Source organism: Protobothrops mucrosquamatus, unplaced genomic scaffold (genome assembly GCF_001527695.2).
Source record: "Protobothrops mucrosquamatus isolate PMUCROS unplaced genomic scaffold, P.Mucros_1.0 scaffold1226, whole genome shotgun sequence".
Classification (NCBI taxonomy): domain Eukaryota; kingdom Metazoa; phylum Chordata; class Lepidosauria; order Squamata; family Viperidae; genus Protobothrops; species Protobothrops mucrosquamatus.
In genome coordinates, this window is record NW_015387434.1 from 230,206 (window position 1) to 255,355 (window position 25,150).

The 25,150-nt window shown below is 40.0% G+C and overlaps 2 protein-coding genes across 5 annotated transcripts in view; one reads left to right on the forward strand and one right to left on the reverse strand.

Moving 5' to 3' along the window:
• The window catches only part of SLC39A10 (solute carrier family 39 member 10), a 36,239-nt gene extending 14,680 nt beyond the window's left edge, over positions 1-21,559 (forward strand). For all 4 annotated transcript variants that reach the window (XM_015820980.1, XM_015820978.1, XM_015820976.1 and 1 more), the window contains exons 2-10: positions 4,831-5,853; positions 7,011-7,218; positions 11,632-11,801; positions 12,459-12,695; positions 14,514-14,634; positions 16,053-16,427; positions 17,585-17,665; positions 20,200-20,390; positions 21,209-21,559. In XM_015820980.1, coding sequence (XP_015676466.1) covers positions 4,840-5,853; positions 7,011-7,218; positions 11,632-11,801; positions 12,459-12,695; positions 14,514-14,634; positions 16,053-16,427; positions 17,585-17,665; positions 20,200-20,390; positions 21,209-21,367 — 2,556 coding nt within the window. In that variant the 5' untranslated portion in view covers positions 4,831-4,839 and the 3' untranslated portion in view covers positions 21,368-21,559. The remainder of the gene's footprint in view (positions 1-4,830; positions 5,854-7,010; positions 7,219-11,631; positions 11,802-12,458; positions 12,696-14,513; positions 14,635-16,052; positions 16,428-17,584; positions 17,666-20,199; positions 20,391-21,208) is intronic.
• A 1,353-nt stretch (positions 21,560-22,912) lies between these two features.
• Positions 22,913-25,150, reverse strand: part of LOC107291927 (dynein heavy chain 7, axonemal) — a 64,202-nt gene continuing 61,964 nt past the window's right edge. The window contains exon 29 of the mRNA XM_015820981.1: positions 22,913-25,020. Coding sequence (XP_015676467.1) covers positions 24,814-25,020 — 207 coding nt within the window. The 3' untranslated portion in view covers positions 22,913-24,813. The remainder of the gene's footprint in view (positions 25,021-25,150) is intronic.

Below are 25,150 nucleotides of genomic sequence, written 5' to 3' on the forward strand. Positions count from 1 at the left end.
TGACAGGATGGGAAAAGATGGGAACTTTTTTTAAAAGGAAGAAGGACAAACACATCTCAAGTTTTTTTTTTTAATTGCCCTTACATTGGCAATGATTAATGTATTTGGTGGTTTGCCATGTTTTTCAGTGAAATTTTCCTCAAGAGTTGACAGCCGAGGTTTATGGCTACCCTACTTTCATATTGAGGATTAGCAATTGGATGCTAATCTTTTTTTAGCTAATATTATTTTAAAGGTTTTCACTGTGATGGCTTGAGTTGAATTTCTGGTGGCTTACAAGAGTGCTGTGCAGCTGATAGAATCCAAAACAGGAAGGGTGCTTCAGAGAAGGCAAGGTCATCCTTGTTGCACCTGTGGCTTCTCCTTAACAAACATGCCCTTTCAGGCATCCTACACTACCAAGGAAATGATGTCATGGCTTTAAGGAGGCACTTTCAGGTGCAATGAGTATGCCTACACCCCCTCCAAAGTACCTTTTCTGCTTCTGATCCAGATAGTATCCTTAGATTACAACTTAGAGGAATACCGAGCTTCATGTCCTGAACGAATTATTATAGCATTTTATTGAACTGGGTCCTCCATTCTTGACACTTCAGTCTGAAAGGTAACTTAAGAACTGTAAAGCGGTCAGGTTTCTATACTTTTCATTTATGCTTTAGAATTGGTTATACTAGACTTCACAAAAGGACGATTTGTGTATGTTACAGCAGAGGTCACCAACCTTTGTTGGTTGACGGACTGGAGGAAAAGGGAGGGGGAAGCATTTTACATGCGTGCATGTGCATAGGGCCATGAGCACACAAGCGCACCACAAACGGACCAGGATTAGCATGATACTTGCTAAATCTACCCCATTCTTGCATGGCAGAGTGCCTCGTTCTTGTGCCATGCGGCAGCAGCCCGTTTCCACATCCCGCGGCATGGTGGCATCCCTTTTTGCATCTTGCAGCGTGGCGACAGCCTGTTTTTGTGTCCTGCAGTGCGGCAGTGCCCCGTTTTCACATCCCACAGTGCAGTGGCGGCCCATTTTTGCACCCTGAGGCGCAGCGGCGGCCCGTTTTTACGCCCTGTGGCGTGGCATCCTGTTTTTGTGCCCCGCACAAGTGAGGGGGCGTGCGCGCAAGTTGGGGACCCTTCTGTTATAGGGAAAAAGCAGGGTCATCTAATTATTGTTATAATGAAGGATCCAAATTTTCAAACGTTAGTGTATATAATTGCTAGAATTATTGCACACTAAAAAAACTATTTTCAAGAAAAATGCAATTACTTTAATATATAGCATTTTGATGACCAAGCCATCAAAATCTATGTTTTAAAACAATTTTTGTGCTGCATATATCATGGTATACCTAAAGGATGTCTGTGCAAATATATGTGCAAATATCCCTAGATAGATCCCTAAAAGTCTTCATTCAATTAGTATGTTGGTGAGCATTGAAGAATGTGACCAAAAAACGTGTTTGCATTTCAGAGTCCTCTTAGCAATATACGTCTCTCTCTCTGGACTGTTCACAAATTAAGATAACTTTGCATTTAATTAATATTGTGTAGTAAAAGTGCATTGCAAGACCATAACAATTTCTGTTTAAAATTGTTTTTCCTTTTTTATGTAAAAAAGGATACTTTTGTTTAAATAGGCTTATTTAAGTGGAAGTTTTTATTCCATAACATTTACAATTTGTTAGCTTTTATGTTTTATAATTTTTTCTTAAATTACAATCTTTGCACAGCAATAGCACTTAGACTTATATACCATTTCACAGTGCTTTACAGCACTCTCTGAGTGGTTTACAGAGTCAGCATATTGCCCCCAACAAGCTGGGTCCTCATTTTATTGATCTCGGAAGGATGGAAAGCTGAGTCAACCTTGAGCCGGTCAGGATCGAACTCCTGGCAGTGAGCTGAACTAGCCTTCAATACTGCATTCTAACCACTGTGCCCCCATGGCTCATCTATTGGCTTAGCATCTATTGATGATCATAAGGTACGTTTAATAAATTCCAAAGCAATTCTAAATTTTTTATACTTAAATTTGCAAAAATTTCAAACTAGAGCTCAAATTGGCAACCTCAGGGCCATGGTATTTTTGAGTTTTCTATTTCATTAGTTAATTCAAAGTCCTCTCTTTCACAAACATTGCTCTCCCTTTGGCCTTGTTTAATCTTTGTGTTGCAATAGGTGACTTTCAGATAATAGACCTGCCCTGGGACAGAAGAGATTGTAAGGAAAGGAATCTGTCCTGTTCCTTTACTTGCTGAGAATAACTTGTGCAGAATTCCTGATATCTGATCTTATGCTGTAAGATAAGGCAGATCAGAGTGATGCTACTAGTTTGATATTTATCTTATACCGTATTCAGAAATAGCTTTTACCTCAGTCATAGGGTGACCCCTGGAAGGGAGAAGCTTGAGCAGTTATCTAATTCAGCCCATGCAAGGTAGGATTCCATTGACATTAAACAACCCTGACAGAATTGTTCTTAATCCATTTTAATCTCTTTGATTTTAGCCTAAATAAATACACATCAACAAAAACTTCCTTCTTCCACTTAAAACTTTGAGAATTCTCCATGCTAAGTCTAATGGAGGAAGGATGGAACTTCTCATCTCTCCATCAGTCAATTTGGTATCATTTTCTCTATGACTATCTCAAAAAAGTAGAGGCGAGAAAACTGTCTGTTGTTTGCCAAGCCACTTGATGAAAATTACTGCTGTGTTTTCAATCTATTTTTAAAAGCCAGAAGCTTACATTTTTCTGTAGCCCATACATAAGACTTCTTGTCTTTCCCAACTATTATGGAACCCAGGCTACTTTCTTTCATGTAATTTTGTAAAATTACTTGCATGACTAATTTACATGTGGCATATAATTTAGATTGTCCTATGATGTCAAGCTTTTTTTAGGCCACCAGAAGGAACAAGAAGCTAACATTTATGACCTTTGAAATGTTATACTTATGCATGTACCTGGCTTAGATTTATTTCAGAGCCTCTCATTGGATTTTTTAAAACATTTATGGCATGGACTCATTCTATTCTACACATAGTTAGACCCGGTTTTATTTAGCATGATGAGCACTTGTGTGACTGCAAAAGACTAAGTCCGTAATTTTGCATCGTACTCAGATAAGCCTAGAGATTTGCTCTGTGATCTGCACTTTTTGTATATTCTCCTATTCATATTACAATCACTCTGTAATTGGCAGAAGAAATAACCTTGAGGAAGAGGAGCGCAGCCACAACCAAGACAACAATCAGATAAAAGAAATCTGAATCTGGAATAGAAATATAAATTTGAAAAGGCATCTCAGACATGACCTTTTTCTTATGAAGATAAACGGAAGAAGTGGGGAAGTGCATTCAGACTTACAAGATTCTGTTATTCTTAACAAAATAAAAGTAGTATTAACTTGCATGCATTTGTTTTCCATGTTTGGTCTATCTTGGAGGGCTGACATATCTCCATTTCTTGGCAGTTTTTGCAAATAGAACACTATGTATATAATATACACACACATATACATACATACCTCTACATATAACTCTTGGGTCGTAAGGAAAGGTGGATTGATTTGTTAGACTAATGATTATGACATAAAATGGATTGCCTAACCTATTGTTGATTAAGCAAATTGTCTTTTTTATATGCAAAATTCCTCAATAAGTGCAATTCTAGAAAGCATATTTAAAATGTCAAGTTTATGTGTGGCTGTGAAAAAGTCACTCGATATCAGCAAAATTTTATCATGCAGGATCACCATGCAGCTTTAGCACTAGATGAAGGGTTGAATAAAAAGTAATAATTATTTTATTTTGATTTAAATCCTTTTGCTGCTTATGGCTTAGTTTCTCAGGTCATTCTTCCAGCCGTTCCCAAGACAAAAAAAATCCTGAGCTGGAAAAACTACTATAAATTCACGGGTGAGGGAGTTGTGGGGAAGAAACCAGCACCAGTTCTGGCAATTTTCTGAACAGCCTGCTCTCTCACAGCTTTACAAGATCCATTGTAAATCATCAGTTTAAAATTTACCTCAGCTTCTTTGCTTGAACAAATGTCAGCTTGTATAGCTTACATTGCCAGAGCAGGACATCCATGAGGTTAATGGGCTCTAATTTTATATATACAAAAAATAGAACAAAATCAATGACCTGCAATTTGTAATTACGTTTGAAAAAGACATTCTGTTCAAAATATTCTACTTAAGATGGGCATGTTTCTTAATGTGTTCATATATTAAAAAAACAGATGCTAGTTTTTTTAATTACTCCTGGATGTCTTAAGGCAGTCTTCTAATGAATGGACATTTTAATAAGAAAAATGAGCTCTTTGGAAAATGCTTTTCACCCCAAAGACATTTAATTAAATAAAACAAAAAATTTCTCTCTTATTTCATTTTTTTCTAATTTGAACATAAGTATATATGACACTAAAGAAATTGGTGGCTAGCTAATATATTATACAGAAATTTGAAAACATTATTTTTCCATACATAAATAGGAATTTGAATGTACTTTTCCAATTTGACTATACCTTCCATTTGCTTTTTGACAGTGGCCAAGAAATTGTATAGGCATAGCGATAACTGTTTGATTTACAAATAAATCTGTTAAAATGTAATTATTGGTAAGATTACTTTTATATTTTTGATTAAAGTTTCATGGTCTTTCCTATATGCAGCTTACATAGGTGCTTACGTGTTTATTCTAAAAAGTTTTTTTTAATTAATAACTGTACTTCCTATCACTTTAAACTGCATTTATTGCTGCAGGTAATTCAGCAACACCCCAAAAGAAATTAACAGATGGAGCTTTCCTTTTTCTTTCCTTGCAGAAAACAGAAATGAAGGTTCATAGGCACACACAATTTTGCCTCATTTGTTTGCTGACATTTGTCTTCCACCAATGTCACCATTGCCATGAAGGTGAACATAGCCACAATGACTGTCAAATCTCGGAAAACGAAAGGACCGAGCCCGAACCAAGTAAGGAAGCTGAAGTTAAACAGAAATACTACATTGAAAAACTCTTTAATCGTTATGGTGAGAATGGAAAATTGTCGTTTTGTGGCCTGGAGAAATTGATGATGAGCCTTGGCCTCGGAGAAATTAAAATAGTAGAAATAAATCATGAGGACATTGGCCACGATTATGTTTCTTACTTAGATGTACTAGATACACAAGAAGGAAAGCATTCTCATTCCCACAACCATCCTCATTCCCATAATCACCCAAGCTCAGAAAATCAGACTGCAAACGAAGGGTCTAGCAAAAGGAGCCAGAAGTGTGATCCGGTGACAGAAGTTACAGAATCATCTTTGAAGCCTGATGGTAGACCTGCTCATGATTCTAATAATCACAGACACCACAAGCATCACCACCGCCGCCATGCACATCGCCACATGGACCATAACAATACCCATCAGTCTCATAATGATTCCATTAACACCAGTGATCACGGGGAACCAAGTCATGAGCCTTCCACAGAGACCAATACTACTCAGGAACAGCCTGAAAGAAAACTACATAAGCACCCTAAGAAATGGCGGAAAATGAAGAACAGGGAAGTTTCAAGAGTTACAGCACAAGATTTTACTCTCAATCATGACTCAAATGAGCAATATGAACATAATCATGTCCACAAACATGACCATGTGCATGATGTGTCTTTCTCACATGCACGTTTTCATGAACACAATAATGATCATTCAGCTACTCATGGACATCAAGACCCAAACCCTGCTAGCGGGGATGGGTATCGACATACCAGCAAGCGAGAGGCACCTGATAAACAAATCAGCGTGGGGAAGCATACTAATCACAAGAACCATAATGAAGATGAGCACTCTTCTGAAGAGGTCTGTATGAGCCCGAAAAGAACATTATGTATCTTTAAGAAAAAGTAGCCTTCCCCACCTTTTTGCCCATCAGAGCCAGCTGTTGTGCTGACTTACACATTTTAAAAGTTGCAATTCTATATAGCTGTGTGTAGCTAAGGAAGAACTAGAGCAGAGGTCCCCAACCTTTTGGGCACCAGGGACCGGTTCCATGGAGAAAGGTTTTTTCATGGACCGTAGGGTGCATGGTTTTGTGTGCTGCCTGCATCCAATGGATGGGGCTTTGCTTGTTTGTGCAGACCAGTTGCTGGCATGCCGCAGCCCAGTACTGGTCCATGGACCGGGGGTTGGGGATCCCTGAACTAGAGAGTCAGTTTGGCGTAGGGGTGAAGGTATCAAACTAGAAAGCGGGAGACGGAGTTCTAGCCCTGCCTTCGGCACAAAGCCAGTTGGGTGACCTTGGGCCACCCAACTTTCTCTCAGTCCTAGGAAGCAGGCAAAGACAAACAACTTCTGAAAAACCTTGCCAAGAAAACTGCAAGGACTTGACCAGTCAGTCTCCAAGAATTGGACATAATTGAATAAAAGGGGGTTTATATAGCTAAGGACTTATAGATAGATACTTGTTTTATAGGGCATTATTGAGCACGACTAAAGGAGGAAAATGGTTATTTATGTAGCTATTTAGGTTATCCCAGGATAAAGCCAAGGTATTTTTTATTTGTTTATAGGACCAATAGATTTTTGTAATTTCTTCCTTGATGAACTGATTAATTTCTTAATCTTGTATGCTTTTTAAAACATGCAAGGCAAATATTTTAATCATCCATGGCTGGTTAAAATGAAATGTCATTTCTGTAGCTAATGATGAAATACTGTTTATACCGTTCCCAGGAAGGATTTTAATATGCATAAATGTTTTTTGAATGTAGGTGTAATTTTTTAAAATTCTCAGTAGATGTAACGAATAAATTCTCCCTATTTCCCCTCCAGAAAACAACGGTAGATAGTTGACTCAACATTTCATGTTCCCAGCCCCTTCAATATGTGATGGTTCATGGGCTAGGTAGCAGTTCAAATGACAGAAGAGACCGTGTAATTTTACGAGACTTAAGTAGTTAAGTAAGCCTTTAACGGTGGGAGCTGCTTAATTGTTTTCTTCCTAATTTTGTTTGCAGTGCTTAAATGTCACACAGCTGCTAAGCCATTATGGCCTTCACCCCAGTTCTCCAATTTCTCCCAGCTTGTTTACTTACCTGTGCCCTGCATTGCTGTATCAGATTGATAAGCGACTTTGTATTGAACATTATGAAGACCTGCATCTCGAAGACTTGAACAAAGGAAACAATGTATCTCTCGGGAATGTGGAGAAAACGGGTGCCTCAGGTGAGGAAGAAAGTAGACTGAAAGATTTGCGGATTTTCAGATTAGTTAATGTAATTTCATTGGATGTAAATAGCCTCACAAAAATCTCCTTAACGTGGTCAGGCCAGTTCAATAATAGAAGCAGCCTACTCTGTTGTTTGTTTGGGAAATCCATTTAAGTTCCTAGAGTCATCATTCTTCACATATTGTATCCACTGGTTGAATCCCATTTTGTTGCTTATATTGATCTTCAAGGCAACTGGGCAGTATTAATTCCCTGTCTGGTTTTTTTTTTAGACTTCCAATTACTCTTTGATAACATGAGCAGTCCAAATTGTGACAGCTCCTAGAACACCCATTGTTGCCTATTTGCAGAGTCATTCGGAGTATTCCCTATTATAAATAAGTACAATTATAGTATATAGCCTTTTGTACAAAAGCAACCATACCTCAAAACCTGAGGCTTTATTTATTAATCTCTGGCTAAGGGGCAGACATGGAATTCCTGAAGTTAAATGTCTGCCTAAGGAAGCCACTTGGGGATGGCCTGTGGCTTTGTTATAAAATAAGATTTCCTGCATGCAAATGCATGTTTATTTTGTTTTGTATGGACCTGGTAAAAATCACTTATGATGAACCCGTGTGTAGCACACCTTCTATTGAAGAAGGAAGAGTAATTTTGTGGGCATCACCTCTTAGTCCCAGGCAGATATTTTTGTTGGGACTGAAGGCTCCGTTCTCCATTTTATATTCCTTAAAAAAAAAAAAATTCTAACTGAAAACATTTAAATGGAAATCTGGCATGCTACAAAGTGCAACTTCATCCTTGTACTTTATTTTTGTGCCCAATAATGCTTTGAGCCCCATTTTGTATCCCCGAAGCATTCCTAAAAGATAATTGATCAGGAGTTGCAGTCAAATACTATATTTGAAAATCTGTTGAACTGGTCCAGGAAAGAAAAAAAGAAAGATAGAAATAAACAGAGTTGAGAATGGATGTCTTTGGAGATTAGATGGGGTGGCAGAGAACAGCCTCTACTTTCATTTAAGGGCCTGGTTTCTGATTGGCCACATGTATGTCATATTCTCAACATTGCAAATATGCCCACTGCCTCAAAATGCTAAAAGCTTTATGTGCTACAAGGGCAATTAGTCTTAAGAACATTTTAAAAAAATGGACAAGGTTGGTTGCACCCATGTTGTTTAGTAGAAAGCTCTCCTTAAAGGTAGTCCCATTATTTCAACCCCATGGAATAAGGAAGAGGTTCAAAGGAGAGGTGATACCCTCTCCCCGATTATGGCCATTGAAACCAGGCCATAGAAGCCAAGAACAAAGTTGTAAAAATTGCAGTTTGGCTTGTCCATTGTATTCCGAAAACGACCTGAACCATGAACATCTTTTGACACCCCAGGAAGATACAAGATTAATCTGAGAAAGCCCACAGACACTGGAGATGGCATTTATGTGCAGTGGATGCTTGAAATTGATAGATAGGTTGCTTGATAATGGTGAAGTTAAAACACTATTGGTTTTTTAAAGAGGCATTTTATATGTGGACCTTTCTCCGCATAGATATTCATAGATTCCCATGAAACTGTCAAATGATGAATAATAACATTTTGTTTTAAAGCTGGCACAAATGTTGCAGCTGTAGAAAAAGCTTGGAGAGGATTGCTCTTCCTTTGAAAGTAACAAGCGTTGTTAATAATGAGTGTTGATTAGTTTTGCAGATGTTTATTAGCGTTCTCTGAAATAAAACACCAAATGAGTATGTGTGGATATATATTAATAATTGTCAGAAAAAAATGATCGGGTAATTATTTTTAATGACTGCAACATCATTATGAAAATGTAACATGTTGTATATAAATCTCTTGTAGTGATGCATCAGCTCCTCTCTTGCTAACTTTATTCAAAGATTCATAACACTAAATAGTCTTTACACTGAATTTGTTAGCAAATAATTCTTTTCTCCGGGTAGTCTTGTTTTAACCAGATTTGACCCTAGTTTAATTGCCAGTAGAGTTTATAGAAAGGTTGCTAAGCGTTTTCTGTCAATTAAAATGTCAAAAGTGACTTTGTGTATCCTTAAAAAAATACCAAGAAAACCTGTTAGCCTGCATATGTCTTTAAACCAAGCTAATTAGAAAGTTTCCATTGATAACTGCTTCTTTTTTGAAAGAAGCGTTTTTCTAATTAGGGGATGAAAAACCGATAAATAAATAATCTCAAACACCTGCAACACCATAAGATACCTAATTTGGTGGGAGAGGGAACCAGAGGCAGTTTATTTAAAGGTAGCTAGTGTTTCTGAGCACAAATAAAATTATACTTCAGTTTATATGAGCGGCACCTGTCCATTCTAATCAAGAACCTGTCTGGTTTCTCTTCTGGACATAGAAGATGATCTTTGATACAAACAAAGAGTTCTCCAGTTTCCTAATGATTGCTTTAAATTGTTCTGTTCTGCTAGTTTAAAAACAAAATTACAGGTAAGGCTCTGGTAATCTGATGCCCTTGAAGCACGTTGATCTTTCAGACCCAGCATTTCCTGCCAGTGTGACCATTGATCTTACTGGTGAGGAATGATGGCAGCTATCAGTCAACATATCTGAAAGGCTTCAAGTTGGGAAAATCTGCACTAACATAGTGCTTCAGTATCCCTTGTGTTCTCATTTGCAGAGGTGTCACATCAGTTTTTCCTGATACTAATTTTTTTCCCCACCCTTCGGTAGTGTTCCTGCTTCATCTCTCTCCTCTTTCCTTTGGTCCCTATGTTTACATCTTTCTTACCATCCTCCTCTCCCTTTTTACTCCATCATTCCTTTGCAAACAGTTTGTTGTTCCCACTATATATCTTGGGAAAATAAATATAAACTTGCTAGATATAAATAGCTTTGATTCAAAAGGTGCTTTATAAGACTATATTTACATTCTACACTTAATGTTTGTGTTACTGCTGAACCAAAGCTGCAGAATTGCCCTTAGGCGATTTAGTTAAATCAAGATGCTGTACTCATGAACTTTACAATTCAATCCTTAAAAAGACTGGGCCACTGTTTCCCAGATTTTCTAGGAGAAAAAGGCCAGAGCAGCAAGAAGTAGAACTTTACACTTCAGATATATTAAGTATGTTCCCTTCTCCCACCGTTCAGCTTTTGTGAGACAACTTTCTTTTTTCAGCACAAGAAAGCAATTTTCAAGGCAATCAAACAAAAGTGGCTGGGTGACTTTAGGTCAATCACTTTTTTCTCTTATTCCAGCCCACCTCACAGGGTTGTTGTGAGGAAAATAGGAGGAGAATTAGGTATGTTCACCGCCTTGAGTTACTTATAAAGTAACACAGGCTGGATTTTTTTTTAAAAAAAAATCAAATAAATATATAGACTGGCGCCTAAACTTAGACTTGAGCTGCCCATTAGATGGCATCAAATGAAATGGCTAAGTCTTTTATGTATTTTCGATAACATGTAGGATCCAATGTATTCATTCATTCTCCAAAGTGAGTGGAAGAACAATGAAGCATGTAATATTTGGCAGCAGCCCCATACGATCTACGCCTGCTTCATAAATAATTATGTGAGATCTGTCTTCCACTTGGCTTTCTCTTCCTTTCCTTTCCTTCGTCCAGCAACAACGCTTGTATTGCATTCTGTTTTGACAATTGCGTTCTATTTTGATGAATTTCATGCACGTATTTGCACTTTTTTCTGGAGAGAGCTAACATATAAGGAAAAGGTATTCTGCAGAGCAACATTGCCATTAATACAAGAGGCATATTTGTTAAAAAGGAGAAATTCACACATTTGACAACACGGATTATACTTTTGCCTCACTAGAAGGCATCTTGTATGTGTCTTTACTGGGAAATTCCTATACAGTACTAGAAACCCCAAAGCCCTTAGGAGGTCAGTAAGTGAAAACAGTGAAAATAACATAGATCCACCAGTCCGTGATCCGTGTTGTTTACAGTATTGAAATGCACTCCAATGAACCCATTTAGATGAAACGTAATTTATTCACTATTATAAATAAAATTATAATTTAATCTAATAGACTATATGTTTTTTTAAAAAATCTGCCACATAGCCGGCATTTGTTAGAAAAATGCATAAGTCATAATGTTATTTTATTATTATAATGGTATTTTATTCAAATAGACCAGGGGTAAGCAACCTCGGCTCTTTTATGACTCATGGACTTCAACTCCCAGAATTCCTGAGGTCAGCATAGCTGACTCAGGAATTCTGGGAGTTGAAGTCCATGAGTCATAAAAGAGCCGAGGTTGCCTACCCCTGAAATAGACAATACAATGGTTATATTTTAGCTGAGCAGGTTTCCTTTGAATAATGTTTTCTTTTGATAATTGGGTTTATAATTTTATTGATTTATTATGAATTGTTTTCTAATTCGTGTTTCCCTTCTTTTCACAGCCTGGATCTGTGGCCTCATTTCTATCACAGTTATTAGTTTGTTGTCTTTGCTAGGCGTGATTTTGATTCCTATAATCAATCAGGGATGCTTCAAATTCCTCCTCACCTTCCTGGTTGCTCTCGCTGTAGGAACCATGAGCGGAGATGCACTACTTCATCTGCTACCACATGTACGTTCAGTCTCATTCTAGCGCTTATGGCTTCACTTGTGAAGTATCTGTTTCAAGCAGAGGTGGGTAGATAGACTGAAAACAATGCCTGTTAAGTGGAAGTCAGGTTTTGTGTATCTCGCTTCTTTTTGAAAAGTTGGGAAGATGTGAACAAAAGGCCTAGGGAGGAGTTATATCTATTCCACAAATAGGGGATATAGGCCAGTCGGCGAGAACCAATTTTGAACCTCCTACGTTTGGAAAAAGTTAGGCAGAGTTGAACTAACAAGCAACTGAATGAATAATTCTGTCTTGCTGTCTCAAAATCTGCAGGTGAATCTGTTCATAAATCCTTAAGGCTTCACAATAGGAGAGTGCACTTGTAGCATCACAAAACCATTTCTCCAAGATGTTATTTGGAATCGGCATATATAGTCGTAAATTATTTTGTATTGGCTTATGAGTTCGTTTTTGAACTGTCAGGAACCACCTAACTTACCATGGCTGAGAACAGAATATTAGACCAATTTGATCTTTGTCATGCTTGCTTTTAAGGATAAGAATGACACTTGATAGCACTATTTTGTAGCTAAGAAGTGCATCATTTCACATCATTTGGATTTGGCTTTCCACTGGGAAACGTTTTGTGCATAACAATCTTCTTTTCCCGTTCATTAGTCCCAAGGAGCCCACAATCACAGCCACCATGAAGACCAGGGCCACCAGCATGAGCATCAACACGAGCACGAGCACCAGCATCTGCATGGCCATTCCCATGAGCATGGAGGATCGGTTCAGAACTTCCTAGAAGAGTATGATGCTGTACTGAAAGGACTTGTGGCCCTTGGAGGGATTTACCTTTTGTTCATTATTGAACACTGCCTACGAATGTACAAACACTATAAGAAACAAAGGGTATGTTTTGACAAATCCTACTTTCTGAGATATAATAAGATTGTACAGTAAAAGAAATTGAGTGGGAGGAATATGTTCTCGAGTATAATTTCAGCTAGTCAGCTAGCTCTTACTGTGCTCATCTGACAGGGATCTGTCAAACTTATTTTTTGTATTAAATCTCCATCCCTCAAGTTTACTTGGTCTAATAATATATTGGAGGGTTAGGCAGAGATCTGGATTCAAACACTGAAATCTGATTCAGCCTACAGGTACTCCTTGTTTAGTTACTGCATCATTTATTGACCATTCAGTTATAACAGTGATGAAAAAAATAATCTTGTAAACAGTCCTCACATTGCAGGTCTGTAAAGCAAAGGAAAGGTGAAGTAAGATCCTAACAACAGTTCTGGTTTAATTTAGTGACCATGTTGCTTAACGATCAAGCTGCTGATCCCAATTCTGGTCGCTAAACAAGAACTACCTTATAATATTTCTTGAGAGCATTTAAGGCAGCCTTGTTTTTTTTCTGGCCTTAAAAGTTACATGACATTGAACAAAGGGGACTTATAGTGGGTCCTTGTAGTTGAACCTATTGCAGTGTCCCCATGGTCACATGATGATCTGGGCACTTGGCAACCTACAGTTGACTCACCTGACTCATCACAAGACCCTCACTTGACACATCCACACCTGAAGCCCTTATAAACAGAAGAACACCAACACTGACATCCCCTAAACTCAACTGAAGATGTTACCTAGGCTGGTAACAAAACGTTTGGAAACCAACCCACAAGTTTGGAGAATGAACCTGCACCCTCATCCTACACCCGAACTACAGATATTCGCCACTATTGCTCACTGAAGCTTGTTGGAAAGGGACCAGATTTGTTGGATATTATTTCAGAGGTTGATGGATTAACAGTTTAGGTCAGACATGTCAAACTCGCAACATCACGTGACGTCGCGCAACGTATCGGGACAGTTTTGCCATTGCCGGTAATGGGGTGGGCACGGCTTCCACATGACGCATCCGGCCCACTACCCACCCCTGGTTTAGGTGTTCGATTTTTTTTAAAAAAGTAACAATCTTATTTTATAGTTATCTATCCAAAGCAATATACCATTGACAATGGAAAAATGGGTAGCCCTTTGTTGTCTGAAAAAGCATTTCTGTATGGTGAGAAACACAGGCTACTTGATTTTACAGATAGAAGAGACACTGCCCCCCACTTTTTGGTGCATACAGATTCATGAGTTTGAAAGGTAAATCTATATACCGGCCTCCTTACCGTCAGCCAATTACATCCATGGACATAATTTCTAGATATTTAGTCCTCCCCTCCCCAAACTATTTTGGCTGGGAGCCTAGAGAAGAAAAGACCAGTGGATATCCTGGGTATATAAATGTGCAAATCTCATATCTATATCTATCTATCTATTGATAGAGAGATAGAGAGATAGAGATAGATAGCCACCATGTTGTGTGTCAAGTACAGAAGAAGTTCTTCTCTGGTTAAGGATGTGAATGTGTCTAAGAGTCACAGCAAAAGGATATTGCATAGTTTAATGAAATACATTTGAACAAAATAATAGAAGACGGAAAGTGGAATTGGCAAGTAGCACAACAACATTCTTAACGAGACATTTCTGTTGAAAAAGGTGGATTCTGCTAATTGCCTAAATTAGCTTCAACAAGGTTCTAAAACTAAGCAATTTCAGGATCTTTAGTGGAATGTGTTCCTTTGTATTATTCCAGGCAGTTTTTCTAATGGGCCTTTCCCCTTTGCCTTCAAGGTTTATAGTCAACTAAAGCTTGGGTCTTTTTGTCTCTTTCAGACAAAACAGAAATGGTGTAAGAAAAAACAAAAGGTTGATGAATCGCCCATTGGAAGGAAACTTTCAGATCATAAGCTAAACAGACCTGATGCTGACTGGCTTCAACTCAAGCCACTAGCAGGTATCTCATTTATGACCAGGTGGCACTATCACTGCAGCCTTCGTATCTTACCTCAGTTGCTAATACAGATTATCAGCTTACTTACTCTTCTGCATTTAGCGAATAATATTTAGATCTGCTGTCATTTAATAAAGCAAATGTAATCAACAAATGTTAACATGTTCCCCAGTTCAATCAAATTTAAATCTTCATTTATGTATTTTTATTATGTGTGTGTGTAATATATACATAATGTGTATATTATATACATGATGTATATATATTATTGGAGCAGATACTGCATTGGAGAATATTTTTTGAATCTTGCTCAAGTAATATTTGGAAGACAGTGCTTTAATAAAATTCTTGATTAATTTTTCACCAAATGTATGGATTTTTACAAATCTAAAAACAATGGAGCTTATTATGAACTGGTTTGTCAGTTCGGCTTCTCATTTGGATGATCTCACTTACAAATTAGGAAATTAATACATTTGGTCTCTGTGTGTGTCTAATGCATCCTTGTCAATGATTGAATCCTAGTTAATAGTTAGCTAGAAGCCAAAATAGAAAATCATGGTTTTTGCAAAATATGATTCAAGATTAAAGCATATGGTCTGTTGTGTTAATAATTTTGTGGGGCCATTTTGATTGATATCACCTTATTTGTGTCTTCTGAGGTTAGGATTTGTTTAGGAACTTGAACTATAGTTTTACCTTGTCCCTAGGCTCCTCACCCATTACTTTGGTAATGTCAGAATGTGCTCTGTTAGGACTGCTTATACATATAAGCTTCTATATTTAAGTCCATATCCATATGGAAATTAGCACTTATACAACCATGGAAGACTTAAGAATTATTGGACCAGATTTTAGCATTGTTTATCCTGGTTATCTATAGCTGTCCAAGTTCTGGGTGCATTTTTTTCTCTCTACCTCACTTTCAGATATAAACAACTGAATTTGGGACATTTCCCTGACATGTATGTGCTCAAAATTGACCTCAACATATACAAGATCACATAGACATAGGTTTTTGACCTGCCCTGCTGTACGAACAAATATTCTTATGTCATGTGTTCTCGTGTCCACATCTTTATGTACATGCAAACGCATTAAATATATTTTAGTATGTTGCGCTTAGCGTGCATTAGGTTTTCTGGTTCCATCTCTTCTATTTCACATAAAAACACCTCTCTTCCCCCTCTCCTGCCCCATGTAATATAAAGGGTTCGTAGCTGTGGGTTAAGCAATATTCTATGTTGTAATCAAGATCAGCAACGTGACTCTCAGATATAAGGCTATGCTGCTCCCCAAAATATCTCCATTTAGTATTCCTGGGAAAGGCTAATTTAGGTATTGGCAGCACTGCTCTCCTAATTAATACTTCCTAGTCATCCATTGTTAACGTACGTATTTCTTGGGCTCATCCCCTTCAGGAGCAGATGATTCCGTACTGTCTGATGATCGACTTAATGAAACTGAATTAACAGATTTGGATGGCCACCTTGACTCTCTGCCAAAGGCCTTCCTGTCTACTACTGAGGAAGAAAATCGGATGCTCCACTCCCATAATGACATCTCTCATAATGCCCAGAGCAACAATCTTTCAGATGTGGAATATGGGAGCAATCATCGAGACGTTAAAATAATAGCGAGGAAGCACAACCATCTCTGGCCACATAAACATTCCCATCACTCTCATGGACACTGCCATTCCGGCAAAGACTTAAAAGACACCGGAATAGCTAATATTGCCTGGATGGTGATAATGGGAGATGGGATCCACAATTTTAGTGACGGCTTGGCCATCGGTAAGCAGAACAAAAGGCTCGGAGATGGGATGGGATGGGCTTGGATGAGATGCTCTTTGCAACAAATGAACTTGCGGCGAGAAAAAGAAACGGGGATAGCGTGTGTCTGATTTAGAGAGGAAAAAGAACACAAGAGAGATTGATCAGGGGAAGGAGGGGTGCTAAATAAGGCTCTGTATCCTTTAATTTCTCCTGCCAGGTTATGCAGCACCTCAGTAGATAAAGGCCTACTCTTCATTTTCCTCAGTCCTTTTCAAGGCAGCAAAGGCTTTTATTCCTTTGCAGCCACAAATTATTTGCTAGTTCATACGGGCCCCGGGAAGGAATGCAGTTATGTTAAGAAATGCCACTTTCTCTTTGTGAGTTCTTGATTATGGATCCCTTGCTATATCTCTGGAAGTTTTCCTGCGATAGCTGCTTCACTCCAAAAGGGGCTCATAAAATGCATTTTGTGATGTAATCTTCCTGCTTCGGGGGGGGGGGGAGGCGCAGGTAGGCAGGCAGGGCAGTGCAACATGCCCAACTGAGATCTGTTGATTGGAGGAAGGGCAAATCTTGACTCCTGTGTCAATATGTTGTGTTATCCAAAGCCCGGAGCAAAGTTTTCCAGATTCAGTTTTCTTGAACTGAGTTGGGTCCGAAATGGTTCTTTGGAGCCTTGTAAGTTCCAAACAAATATCCCCCCCCCCCCCATTTTATGCTCACCTCTGGTACAAGACCAGGAAGGTTCCCTATTGATGATATTCAAGATCTCCTATAAAAAGTAGTCCGTTCTCTCAAATTCCCGAGCAACTCCTTTTTCTCTAGCATATCCAGTGTTTCTCAACCTTGACAATTTTAAGGCATGTGGACTTCAACTCCCAGAATTCCACAGCCAGCATTGCTGGCTGTGGAATTCTGGGAGTTGAAGTCCACATGCCTTAAAATTGTCAAGGTTGAGAAACACTGATATTATAGACCCATGAACTGTTTCAATAGTTTGAAGTGAAAACGTGAGCGTTTGAGCCACTACTTTTGTAGTTAACCTGACAATCTCTCAGCCAAGAATGCTGCCTTTATCCTCGCTGATGTTTCCTGTAAAAATAGCCTCGTCAAGCTAACCAATTAAAAACTTTTTATTTTGTTTGGTCCTCTACCCTCATCCCTCTCCTTTCCAGGAGCTGCTTTCAGTGCTGGCTTAACTGGAGGAATCAGCACATCCATCGCGGTGTTTTGTCATGAACTTCCTCATGAATTGGGTAATCAGCTAATGTGATGTCAGCTGTGCTTTTATTCTTTGGTCTGTGAATCAGAAATGCTTTATTAATAGAAGTGATTATTTTTATAGCTCGTGATACCCAGAACGTATTTGGTTTCAAGCCATAGAGCTAGTGCAGCTGCTTTCTTAAGGGGTAGGCCTTGCTGATTTCAGATTCAGCTGAGGAACAGTGAAAATAAAAATCATAATTCAGGTTGACACCAGTCGAGACAAAAACTGCCCTGTAGACAAAGGACTGGCGCACTTGTATGCACCGAGGTATTTCAGAAAAGTGTGGAAATGAAAACAAAATACACAAGCAACTACAGCAATAATAAAGCTGTTAAATCACCAGAGGTCAGCAGTTCTAGCTGCAAGTATCTCTGGAGGACCTTGTGGCATTCTTCCCCAGGTTGGCATGTGCTGCCACCCACTTGAAGCCAAACAGCACTGCTGGAGATAAAAAGGAACGCTGAGCAGACGTTATTGGAAGGAGGCCCCTGGTTTCTGTGTCTGATAGGCTTGACAACTGCTTCCACAGGCTCTAGGACAGTGGTTCTCAACCTATGGGTCGCGACCCCATTTGGGGTCGATCGACCATTTCACGGGGGTCGCCAAGCAAGGCTGTCCGCCATTTTTTTTTGCCCGCCATTTTTCCCCCTTTTCCGGCGGGTGCCTTACCTCCCTTGGGCTGGGCCAGCTGGTGGTCGGCCTGCTCCGTCTCTGCCGCTTGCCAGCTACGCCTCGGCCGGCGCAGGGGGCGGAGCCACGCATGCACGGCGCTCCCGGGCAGGGAAAGTCCTCGACTTACGACCGGTTTAGTCCCCGACTTACGACCGGTTTAGTCCTCGACTTACGACCGGTTTAGTCCTCGACTTACGACCGGTTGGGGGTCGCGGCATTAAAAAGGTTGAGAACCACTGCTCTAGGAGGCTCTGCTGAATATGTAGTTCATATGTAAAAGTTCGTGGACTGCTGTGTGTGCTGGGCTTGGGTGATATTTTTGATCATGGGAATGTCTTGAAATTGAGAAAGGTCTCCCTGCTAAGTGGACCGAATGTAGGAATGGATAGTGTAGCGTGTAAGGGAGACTGCACAATCTGTCCAAATCTTGCGTTGTATATAGACATTATATCTTGTTCACAGCCCGTGCATATCTTTGTTCAGTTGAGATGTATTGTTCTCCTCTCTCACAGGGTAAACTAAATTTCTAGTGTTCTGGTTTTAGCTCCAAAGCGCCTTCCCTGCAGGGAAGAAGTTCTTTTGCCCCCGTGTGCTTCACTGTCTCGGGGATAACGCTGGGGTTTCATTGTCTAGCAAGTTTCACGCTTTCTCTTCTTTCACTGTCACAAATCCAGTCACAGTCACGGAGCAGTTTGTGCGTTCTGTTCAGTTACAGAATTTCAGGAAAGGATCAGCTGATCATGTTTACAGCCTTAAAAGATGTCAACTGCCTCCTATCCCTATGCATTGCTGCTTTGATTTTCATTCTCTCTTTATTCCTGTAATTTATCCTGCAGCAAACTCTGCATTCGCTTTACAATCATATGGGGTTTTTTTTAGCAGCAACAGCAGCTGAATTGCTAGCCAGTCCTTTGTCCAAGAGATCATTCCTGTTTTGTTGGGATAAAGGCAGACAAATTAACAGTAATAGATGGCAGGCACTCTGATATAGAGATATAAAGGAATAACACGGCTAGACTGTTACTGAATGGTCAAGCCTTTGGGGGGCAACTCAAGGGTTGCATGCCTCTCTCTCCCTTCTGCAGCATGCTCCCTTCCTTGTCATGCTATTCCCTAGACAACAGAATTAACCACCACAATTTCTATTTAGCCAAGAAATGAATTAGAAAACTATCTATAGCAGTGGAAGCGAACCTATAGCACGGTGACAGAGGCGGCACTCAGAGCCCTCTCTATGGGCACGCGCGCCGTCACCCCAGTCCTAGGCCTTCAGCTGGGTTTTATAAAACCTTTTTCTTTAGGCCTCCGCCACCATGTACAAAAAAAAAGGTTCAATCAATCAGTCAATTTCAACTTCTCGCGGGGAAAAATAAGATCTTGCAAAGTTGGAATTGATTGATTGAACTTTTTAGTCCCACCCAGTCTGCCGTTACCACCGCAGCCACGCCCACCCAATGGGCCATGCCCACCCAGCACCCGACGATGCATGAGTGGGTTTTGGGTTGCAGTTTGGGCACTCGGTCTCTAAAAGGTTCGTCATCACTGATCTATAGATAGTTTTATAGATGGATGGATGGATGGATGGATGGATGGATAGATAGATAGATAGATTAGATAGGATAGATAGATAGATAGATAGATAGATAGATAGATAGATAGATAGATAGATAGATAGATAGATAGATAGATAGATAGATAGATTAGATAGATTAGATAGATTAGATAGATAGATAGATGATAGATAGATATGAGAGAGACAGACAGATAGCACCAGGGATCTTTTTAGTGAGAATGTCCCTGATTAGACTGGATGAGCCTGCGATTGTGCTATCGCTTTTTCCTTTCCACTAGGTGACTTTGCTGTACTTCTGAAGGCGGGCATGACGGTGAAGCAGGCCATTGTTTACAACCTCCTCTCGGCGATGATGGCTTATGTGGGAATGCTAATAGGAACAGCTGTGGGACAATATGCAAATAACATCACTCTTTGGATCTTTGCAATCACTGCTGGCATGTTCCTCTACGTGGCCCTCGTGGACATGGTAAGATCCTCAATATGTGGTGTTGTGTGCCTGTGGCCTTTCGGGTAGGGCAGCGTTTGGAGTCTTGCAGGTTTCCCAGGCTGAGGAAGACTCCTTTGGCGCATGCAGCTCTGCTAATGCCAGAAGACCCAGGCCCTACGGGAGGTCAGTGAGGGAGCAGTTTTTCACAAAAGAAGAAGGAAGAGGGGCCTAGATAGAAAGAGCCAGAATGGGAATCGCTTGCACACAAGAGGATGGACCAGGAATGACCTTGGATTCCTAGCACAGAAAAGCAGATATGGAGTTGGAAGAATGTTTGGTGGGATGATTCCTATAATCAGAAGATGGCAGTTGAAGGCTATCATTTGTCCAAAGGGAACAGTACCAATAATGAGGGAGGGAGTAGTAGTTGAACTATAAGTTAAGAATAGCCGTATCCGCTTGTAAATCCAAGAAAAATGAACTTGGATAAGATTATATCTTGCCATCCAAAGTTCCTTTTGCTGGATGGGTAGCAGTTTATTTTAACCCCCAGATAAATGGGGTTAAGATAAATGGAGAAACTATAATAAAATCAATTCTGTGGTTGTAATACTGGAATCCTTGATTATGCAGGAAAGTGAAGTAAGTTTGCTTCAGATTTTCAGCCACAGAAGTAATGCGCAGAATTCTGTGGCAGGAGAAGTTCATGAGAAAAACAGCGTCAGCCAGTGAGTGTCCCAGCCCTCTCTCAGTGCAGATCCATCATTTCAAAGCAGAGGGTTCCTTCTTGGTTTCTGAATTACAGACGGGGACTGCCTGATTTAAAAAGGGTTATTCAGACCTTTCCTTCCTTTCAGCTTCCAGAGATGCTTCACGGGGATGGAGACAATGAAGAGCACGGCTACTGTCCAGTGGGTCAATTCGTCCTCCAGAACTTGGGGCTTGTCCTGGGTTTTGCCATCATGCTCGTGATTGCCCTTTATGAAGACAAAATAGTGTTGGACATTCAGTTTTGAAAACTTCCAGTACTCAACTGTGATTGCAGTCATGCTACTGTAAGACTTTTTTTAGTCTGCCCTGTGATACTGTATGCACATCAGTTCCCAGACAAAGCAGTGACACACTCTGGTTTACCTGTAACCGTATTTTGGTATCTGTTTAAACAGGCTCTGCTTCTTTCTAGCTAATGGAAAGGAAGAGAACAAACAAAAATACGATTGATTGGGTCCAGTGTTTTTCTTTTTAAATAAATAAATAAATAAAAATCAGGTTGTGTTGGAAGCAGAGCATGTAAACACGATGCATGAGATGCTGTTACAAACATATCGTTTCTAGTTGGCTCTGGCAACGTGCAGCCGAAATCACACCCCCTGCTGACAAAAGCCTTTTGTGTTGTACTTGAGCAAATGGTGAAAGGCACCCCTATGTATCCACAGAATTCACGTGCCAAGCTAGATCATTCCCCGGGCTCCTTGTCCCAGCCTGTAACACACACACACACACACACACACACACACACACACACCCAGGCTCGCAATTGAAATTAGTTGGCAGTGTACAACTAGAACCATTCCGGGAAAGGTCACCTTTTTAATGTTTATTTTTTTAAAACAAAGCAAAAAGGATGAATTGTTTCTAGCATGTTATTATTGGATTGCATTTGCTCCCAGCCTTGTTGCCTGCTCGGTCAGCTCTTTTGCACTGTGCTGAATGATATGACCAAAGCGAAACCACGTGTTTTTCTGGTTCAGCCACTGGATTAAATTTTCTTCTTCTCTGTCCTGGATTGAACTTTCCTCCCCCCCCCCCCTTTTTCTCACTCCTTGCCAATCAGCTCTTTCATACAGGGTTTCAAGCATGTGTTCTTGTCCGCAGCCACTACTACACATATCTCCTTTGCAAATTTTTGAGCCCCTTCGTTATTATGGCAGTGATGCAGTATTGTACTCTTGTCCTTTTGAAGCCCAAGGATAAGCAGGCTGCAGATCTCTGAATCAAGCCTCAGGGGTCTGTGCACCTTGGGGGGAGGCATGGGGTTGGAAAGTATTAGCTATTTCATGCTAGCTTGTGGAGATTGGCTAGCAAAATGCCAGATAGCTAAATATTGCTTCTGGACTTCCTCCAATTCCCCTGGCTGCAGTGGTGGAGCAGGTAGCAATGCTGGTTTTTAGCGGTTCATACTTTCTTCTCTGTTAATTAAGGGAGGTCCTGCCTCAGGTGTTTTTTTTTGACAGCAGCCCCTTTTTCATGTTGTTTCACATGATTCCTGAGAATAGTTTTGAACGTATGAATTCCAGTGCCATGCCACCTAAATGTGGAGCATCTGCAGCTGCGTGACATTGAGAATTTTTCTCCCCAAGGGCCCCTTTCGGAGATTTGCTTTCATTGTTTTTAACTTTCTTCTATTCTGCTGGCCTTCGCTGCAGTTGGGTTCCTTCTGCATTGTAGAAGTTCCAAGGTCTCCTGCCAGAAGCCAAGCAGGTGACTTCCTATCTTGGGGGTGCTTCCTCCCCAGCAGGGGGATTCCCCACATGGCTGCAGGGGTTCCTAGAAACCTAGGCCAGGGAGGTGTGGTGCAGAGATTACATAGATCAGGCCTTCTATGATAGCTAGCATCATGGCATGTGCAGATTTGGGGAAAAGCCTTAACTCTGCAGGGATTAGCTTCACCCTAGGGAGAATGTTTGTGCCAATCAACTATTAACCCCTAGAGACAGATTGTAAGAGATTATGAGAAGAGCCGACACTTCCAGTCCCAGGAAACAAGAACACAACAGGTTAGTCCTAAAACTAATCTTGAGAGTTAGTTTCTTCCAGTATTTTTCTTCCTTTTTTAAAAAAAGTATATATAAGCTGAGCTGCAAAAAAAAGGTTGGTGGGTTTGGGTTTTAGCGGGGAGGGGTTACTTTTCTTTTGATTCCCATCAGAGAATCCCTAAAAATTACGAAACCAGATATGCTTTCATTCCAATTTACTTTTTTTGATCATTCCACTGACTTTTCTCCAGACATTCCTGCAGTTGTGGAAGTGTTGCCTACTTTAAAGGTATGTCGGACGATGGTGGCTTTTGTGGGAGGGACTGAATACTAACGGACAGCAGTGTTTTGGTTAGCTGGTGGCTCCACAGAGGACTGGCTCCTGCTTCCTTACCAACTGCATATCCAGTTGGATTTCAGAACAACTGTGAAGACTGAAAAGTTGGATCTTCTTTGGTCTCACCCTTTGCTAGAGAGAGTAGCTCAACTCCAGCTAAAAATGCTTACCGTCAAGCTAGAGGAGATGCTGCTGCATTCCCCTTAGATATCTATCAGTGGGACTTCCTTCTCCTAAGATTTGGGCCCTTGGACCCTTGATTTATTAGCATCTGCCAGACTGCTGGAAGGAGATCTCTCTCTCTTCTTCTTCTTCTTTTTCTTTTGCAAAAAAAAAAGTCAGGCATACAAGATTTTCAAAGCCTGTTTTTGTAATTATGAATAAAGCTTTTCTCTACTTCAGGTAGTAGTTTTTCCTTTTGCATTCTGCTGGCATGCTCTCTAATGTAATGTCAATCTGGGAAAAAACCATTAGAACTAAATAATATTTTTTTTCTTTTTACGAAACACCAGTCCTGTGGTGGAATGTTAGGATTTTGGTGAGCCTTCGGGAGACGATCCTTCCTCATTCACTTGTGTGCCTGTTACACTATGTGAAGAGCAGCCCTAGCTTCTCCTATTTCCTTGGGTGCTGATTTCCCCCCCCCCCATTTTTTTATATTTTTTTTTGAAATACAATTAAGTGATCACATTTGGGACAATCGGGATTCCGCTACATGTTCTACGTGGATTCATCATTCTCTTCCACTGGAGTCCAGTCTCATTTAAATGTGTACTTGTTAGAGGGCATAAATGTTACTTGTATCTTAAAATGCTGTCACTGTGTGACATCCCATATTGATCACACTGCACTGAATCAGCTGTGATGATGATTGCTTAGAAAATGCTGTAGCATCCTAGGATGCAGTGTGACTTCTTTCCTTAACGGTTGAAACAATGTGATTATGGTCCTGAAATATATTTGAGATACAGCTTTTGGAAGGGGGTGGTGTGGTGTTTTAATTTGTTACAACAAAATCCATATATATATATATATATATATATATATATATATGGATGGAAATGATGAAATGCTGTTTTTGTCCATTGTCAACAGTGTTGTGTTAATGTCTGTTCCTTATTCACAAGGAACATAAGAAAATAAAATTATTGAATAAACAATTATGCAGACTTGCTTTTTACCCCCAAGAACTTTTTATTATTATTTCATTCAACTTATTCTATTTTTTTTTACAACTTAAAAGATGCAAATAAAGTGTATTTAAAATTTTTGAAACATTTGAATTTCTTTAGAAAAAAAAGGGATGAAAAAGCTACTGAATGGGGCAGGGTGACCCATTAGGCCCTCTTTCCCGGCGGCCTGCCTTCGGTTAGGAGTTGAGCTGGCATAACAGGGCCACGCCTCGTCCAATCCAGTGTTCCTCCGGCCTGTCCGAAGGCAAAATCATTGCAATCACAAAATTGGTAGAGTGGCCCGTAGTGGACAAAGTTCCTCGTCTTTCGCTTGTCTTGTACACCGGAGCCAAATAACTGGGTCTGCTGGGAATGTCTGACCTTCGGCAAGGCTTGAGCCACATCTGTAGCAAGTAGAAGGAGACGATTAAGATGCAAGCGGATTACAATGTTCTTCCCTTTATCTGGGCGAGGGCGGATTATCTTTGTGAATGTCTGAACCAAATCAGGCCAATCAGCATAGTGGCACAATCA